The 6,393-nt window shown below is 42.5% G+C and overlaps 1 protein-coding gene across 1 annotated transcript; it reads right to left on the minus strand.

Moving 5' to 3' along the window:
* Positions 1 to 1,007: 1,007 nt before the first annotated feature.
* SNAI2 (snail family transcriptional repressor 2) lies at positions 1,008 to 3,909 on the minus strand. The gene is made up of 3 exons (XM_082479216.1): positions 3,689 to 3,909; positions 2,575 to 3,120; positions 1,008 to 1,607 (listed from the first exon to the last, which is right to left on the minus strand). The coding sequence occupies exons 1-3, from the start codon at positions 3,765 to 3,767 to the stop codon at positions 1,426 to 1,428; spliced, it is 807 nt and encodes a 268-aa protein (XP_082335342.1). The 5' UTR covers positions 3,768 to 3,909; the 3' UTR covers positions 1,008 to 1,425.
* Positions 3,910 to 6,393: the final 2,484 nt, after the last annotated feature.

Consider the following 6,393-nt stretch of genomic DNA (forward strand, 5'->3'; position numbering starts at 1 on the left):
AGGAAAAGTACTATAATAAGGCTGCTCTAATAGCATCCTTTCAACTGTTAAAATGCAAGAAATAAGTTTGTTTTAAATGTTTTTGATAAAATATATTTCACTGTGTTGTCGTATTATTGTAAGTAGCAAACAAGCAACAGTGTTTTAAAGCAGTGACTCTCTAAAAATGCTCTGTATGTCTTACTCCTTTCCAATGTCCAGTACTTGTGAACTAAGGATTTGAATCTGAAATTTACTTTTATCTTCATTTGGTCATGTAGAAACATTTGCATTTTTCTATGTTCCAAAGCCTTGATAAACCAGACACAGTTGTTTTCTTTAATTAGAACAAACAGCAGAAATCTTACTTAAAAATGTTTATTGTAAAAAAGTGGCTAGAAAACAACATAAATTTCACTTCACGCTTTCTTCAAGTTATCTATAAATGCTGCTATAGGCAACAATTCACTTTCATTCATAACACATTCAATCATATAAAAATAAAAATATTTACATTATGTCCACATACTTTACAAAATCATTAATAAAAAAGGCACTTGGAGGGGTAATGCTGAAAATATTGCATTTCCTTTGTGCATTTAAAAAAATAATTGTCGAACTCCCGTGAACCCCCTCTCTTGCACTTATTCCCGTTTTTTAAAAAAGATTAAAGTTTAGAGGAACTATTCCATATTAAAAGATGGTCAAGCATGCACCAGGAATGTTTGAAGCTACAGTATTTTTTTTTTTTTTTGAAAAGGCACATGCGGTTAATTTGTGGCTTTCAATTTTTCATACATTCTTTTACATGTGTTTTTTTCCTCTCTTAATTATGCAGTTTTAAAGCATTTCAGATCATTAATGAAGGCCTTGGCTTCTAATAAAATAAAATAAAAAACACAGCAATGAATAATATTAAACATTTACTAAGGTAAACTTGGAATACTTTTTAAGGCACCTGAGATAAATGGTGTCTAGCAAAATTCACTTGGGTAGTATTTTTATTAAAAGTTCCACTTAAAATACTGTTTCTTTGGTTGAAATGGCTTGGCAGGAATGTATTGTTAACTTTGCAGCCTTTTCTAAGCAAGAAAAGGCGACATACATTTGGCTTCATCTATAAAGCAAGCTGATAATGCTGCTTCCTTTAGATCTGCTTGAAATGTCACGCATGGTGTCTTTCCCCGTATTTCAGAACTCACACTTAAGAATGCAAATGTGGGACTGAACAGAAACAACTTAAAGCTCATTTCTACTGACATTCTAAGTTCTTCCACTATTTTGTTTGTTTGCTTGTTTGGTGGTGTTTTGGTTTCGGCTTTTTTTTTTTTTTTTTTTTTTTTTTTGGCTGAAAAGTAGATGAGAAAACGCCTCTGGATTTCCACTTATCATTTGGAACAGGAGTGGAGAAATACATCGAGTCCAGGTAAACATTGACTGCATGACTCAGTGTGCTACACAGCAGCCAGATTCCTCATGTTTGTGCAGAAGAGACATTCTGGAGAAAGTTTTGGAGCAATTTTTGCACTGGTATTTCTTCACATCCGAGTGGGTCTGCAGATGAGCCCTCAGATTGGATCTGTCTGCAAAAGCCCTGTTGCAGTGAGGACAGGAAAACGGCTTCTCTCCTAAAAAGGAAACATCAGGGAAAAACAGGATAAAGCTTTAAAAAAGAAGTACGTCTTTAAGACAGGTAAAACCTGCTTTTATCCTAAGAAAGAAACAAACAAACAGAAAGGATTTGTTATAATAAAGAACGCGTAATAACAAGTTAATCAGAGCACAGATGGAACAGCTTTCAGCACTGCTGACTGTACTCGCAGAACTCAGTCTTTTCAGAACAGGCTGCTAAGCGCAGGCTCCGAAGCCAAGCCGCCGACTCCCTTCTGCATCTGCAGGTGCAGGCAGTACTTTTTGGTTGGGCTCCTCCCAACACTTACAAATATTTTCATAGAACCTTTTCTGCTTGGCGCCCCTTGAATCACCGGGGACAAGGGCTTTGACTGAAAAGCGGCAGATAGCTCTGCGGACATTATGTTGTACCCAGTGTTATACTCAAAATACAAGTTTTTGCCTCAACAGAAAAAAAAAAAAACCAACAAACTAAAACACCTTCTTTTGGTGATGATGTGCTTCTAATCCTTAAGGACTTGATAGAGTGCATGCAAAACCTGCCAATTACTTAAGAAGTTCAGAAAGGAGTTCCTCATGCATTGCCTTGCTGGTTTGCTGCCTGATTTCAGTCAGCTGGAGCCTTCTCTAAGTTAGCAATTTCCAAAGCCTGAAAGTTAACACAGAACCCTTAAAGCAAAACCCTCAGCTAGTGGAAATAGGCTAAACCATCCCAAAATTATCAAGGGATCAATACTGATTTATGTCAGTATCCGGTCCACGGTTGTGAGACCATACCACACTCCCCTTCCACCCACCCCCCAAGAGGGAGAATTTAGCCTTTTGGTGATACATTTGAAATCCTGCGGATGCATTGCAAGGTTAGTAAAAAAAACTGCTTTTTTTTTTCCCCACCTGTGGAGAAAAAGAGCAGAAGGGTATCCTGATGCAACAAGAAACTGCAATTGTAATGGTTGTTCTTACCAGTGTGAGTTCTAATGTGTCCTTGGAGCAGCCAGGGTCTAGAGAAAGCCTTGCCGCAGATCTTGCAGACACAAGGTAGTGTGTGGGTCCTGATGTGCATCTTAAGCGCTCCCAGGCTGACATACTCCTTGTCACAGTACTTGCAGCTGAATGATTTCCTAGACTGGGCATCACAGTGCAGCTGCTTATGTTTGGCCAACCCGGAGAAAGTTGAATAGGTCTTGTTGCATAAACTGCACTGAAACTTTTCGGCTTCGATTGCATGGGGGTCTGAAAGCTTGGACTGGATTCTCTCTTCTTCATCGCTAATGGGACTTTCTGAACCACTGTGATCTTTGGAGGAGGTGTCAGAAGGTGGAGGTGGGCTGACTCTTCCCAAAGATGAGGGGTATCCGGAAAGCGGAGAGAGGTCGTTGGGTAATGGAGACGGTAGCAGCCCGGTTGTAGTCCACACAGTAATGGGATTGTAAGCTACTGAGCTCAGGATCTCTGGCTGTGGTATGATAGGGACTGGATAGCTTTCATACAGGTATGGGGATATAATCACTGGAGAAAGAAAAAAAAATTAAGGTAAGAGAACCAAAAAGTCTTTCAAAAGGCAGCAAAAGCAACATTTGGGGGATTAAAAGGTGCGTAAATTAAAACACTCAGTATGGTCACCTGAATATAAGGAGGATTAAGGAAAATTCTATTTCATACATATATTCTCATGGGTAGAAGCAGCGCCCTTGAACAGACAAATTGCAATTGGAGAGTCCCTTCAAGGCAGCATGCTGTTTCTAAATCTGTGCAGCCTGCTACAATGAAGCAGTGAAACTTCCTGAAGGATTTGTATAAAAGTTTCAATTCCACCACCAGCAGACACAGAACAGGAAAACTCCAAATCCTCTCCAAGCAACTGAGTTCAAGTGGATGAGCAAATGTTATGATTCATTCTGGGCAGCACTGACATATTTCTCAAAACTCCCTCCTTGTAAGCAAACGAAAAAAGAGTTACCGGGGAACTAACCCACTCCCGCACGCCTGAACAGCGATCCCAGCCCTCCTCGTTACTGCCACGCAACGACCGCGACCGCAGCAGCAACGCGGTGGCGTTTGATTTCGTTCTTGTTACCTGTATGAGTGTCCAGTTCGCTGTAATTTGGCTTCTTGGATGAATTGAAATGCTTCTTGACCAGGAAGGAGCGTGGCATTTTGGATGCAGGGTTTCTCCTTCTTCCAGGCTCTCCTCGTGGGTGGGTGTAACGGTCCCCGGCTGGTGCGCAGCACACACGCGATCACTGCGAGCGCATCGGTCCCTATCGTGTCGCCTGCCCCGCGCAGTCCATCCACTCCGGTTGTGTAGTGGCAGCAAAGAGGCGCCTTGAAAAGTGCCGTAAATACCCACAAGTCAGGTGCAGGGGGGAAGGGTTTGCCGCTCCTCCAATCACTTCGGGATGTTCTCGAGCACTTTTCCAAACAGGCTGTTTTTCTGGGAGGGCTCTCCGGCTGCTGGCGGGAGGGATCCAATCCCTCTGCTCGGAGGGTTTGGTTCAGGTTTCAGCTCCTCCCGCTGGAGACAGCTGTGGACGGAGGAGCGAGCTGTGGTCAGAGCGCGTTGTCCTGCTGCAAAGTGGGTGTACGCCGCTCCGCAGAATTTCTGTCGAGAAGAATGTGTTGGTCAAAGTGCTTTTTTTTTTTTTTTTAAAAAAAAAAAGGACAGTTTACTGATTCAGCTGAATTCCTTTTGTCTTTCTGACAGAGACCTGGATAAGTCATAGACACTGAAACTTCTTTTTTTTTTTTTTTTTTTTCTTTTTTTCTTTTTTAAACGAGTCTGGTTTCCAGATGTTTGATATAAGAATTACAATGGAACAAACTGTTCATTAAGGGCAGAGGGGAGGGGACACTACAAGATAACAAGTTAGCCGGCAGAGCTAATGGAAGCCTTTGAACTGAGCGTGTGCCTGCTCCGTTTGGGAACTGCCTCTGAATAGTTGAATTTATGAAAGGCTGGAGCCCAGCGGCCGAGCAGCCTCCCTCCCTAACCTGTGCCCTTCCAGGCAGAAGGGCCAGCGAGATACTGCAAGGGAGTTCAAGGAGAGGCAGAAGCCCTGGAAAAGATGACATTTCAAAGCAGGGTGATAGGTTTTATATAGTATGCATACTGCTTCAGCCTGTTCAAACAAAGAATACTTTCTTTTCTACTTTAAAAATCTGCAGAATGCAAAACCTCGACCTTTCCTTCCTTGGGAATAGTTATGTCACTCTTTTGCCTATCCTCTTAGAGCAGTGCCAAGGAAATTTTCCTAATTATCCAAAGCAGTTAAAAGATGAACAGATAAGCAAACCCCCCAAAATTATAGACTGGGTAATTTAAATGTCTCTTAAATGTCCTTCTCCATTAGTATATTTAGGACCTCTTGATTTCCTATGAAGGTATAATCTATATTATGTATTTCATTTAGGATGAAAGTCTCTTAAATGTGCCACAGAATTTTCTGGTTATCTAGATTGATTCAGAGGAGGTGTTTAGTCACAGATAGTTTGTTTTTTTTTTTTTAATTTTAAAATATTTGCATTTTGAAAATATGGCCAGCTGAACGCTAATAAATTTCTAACACAAATTACACTCTGATTGACTCTTGGTCTGCCCTTCCCACCCCTTCCCCCTCCTCCTTGTGTATTAACTACACCTGCCTGGGCACATACCGGTATGCCGTGCCGGAGTTCGGCTAGGGCTCGCTCCTGTTGGGAGGCAGTGCGGAGGGGTGTTTTACAGAGACCACCCCAGCCCTTTTTTGCAGCAGGTGTTGGAATAGGTGCAGGAAATAAATAAATAAATAAATAAATAATCCCTCTGGTTCTGTTAAGACATGTAAGAGTAAAGTGCTTTGTCAAGCCGCGTGACTTCTTGATCTCGGGGATGCCAAAACAAGTGCAAAGTTAGCCGTTTTCAAGAACTGATTAAAAAGATTCAGCTGTTCAGCAAGTAACTCTGGTGTCTGTCAGTGAAAGGTGTCACTGGATTTCCAAGCTGCAGGGAACACACCCAGGCTCTGGGAGGAAAGGGAAAGTGGCGAGGAAAGGGACTTCCCAGGTACCTGCTACGCAGCTGCGGTGGAGGAAGAGAGGCAGCTCTTCCCAGAAGGGAGAGCGATGCTTGCAGAGACACAAGCCGTTGCCTTCCTCAACTCCACAGAAATGAAGAAATCCACAAAGCGTTTTTAAAAGGTTGCATTTGTGGTCCTGCTCCCCTCTCAGCTCTGTTCCATCTGAGAAGTCCCCGTCCCCTGCCAGCTCTGGGAAAGCATTGCATTTCAGGATGTGAGGCATTAGTCTGTATCTAAATAGTCTGTTACATGAGCTGTGATTCAGACCCTGAGCTGGTTTAAGTTTGTGTGTTGAAATGAATGGAGCCATGCAGATTTTCACTGGCTCGGGATCTGTTCTTTTGTACGTCTGTTAAAAGTAAAGGGTCTGATTCACCAGTGAGGTACTCCCTCTCGGGGCATTTTCACCAGCATAACACCGGAGTGATGCAGTTTAAATTAATTGCACTTATATAAATCACAGGAGCGTAAGCAGTTAACCCACTGGCTGAGCTGATTGAAGGATGTTAGGAATTGGATAGAAGGCATGTTATTACACGGTCCTGAAAGGATATTAGCAGCACATACTACCTGAGTGAGGTCTGCTGTCAAAAAAAGGGAGAGTCTGCGTGAGGAGTGGGTGAGTCAGAGTAAACAGGTGTTCTGGGTGTTTACGGCAAATGTGGATGAGAGGGCACTCGGAGACGTGCAGCATCCATCCCCGTGCAGGAAAGGCAACACAAAGGTC

This window comes from Vanellus vanellus, assembly GCF_965231255.1.
Source record: "Vanellus vanellus genome assembly, chromosome: 2".
Classification (NCBI taxonomy): Eukaryota; Metazoa; Chordata; class Aves; order Charadriiformes; family Charadriidae; genus Vanellus; species Vanellus vanellus.

Bases quoted from the DNA above. Each gene is read 5' to 3' on its own strand.
- SNAI2 (XM_082479216.1), bottom strand. From the start codon at position 3,767: ATGCCACGCTCCTTCCTGGTCAAGAAGCATTTCAATTCATCCAAGAAG. The intron at 3,121-3,688 runs GTAACAAGAACG...TTCTTTCTCCAG, and splicing joins CGAACTGGACACTCATACAG to TGATTATATCCCCATACCTG. The intron at 1,608-2,574 runs GTAAGAACAACC...TTTCCTTTTTAG, and splicing joins ACACATTAGAACTCACACTG to GAGAGAAGCCGTTTTCCTGT.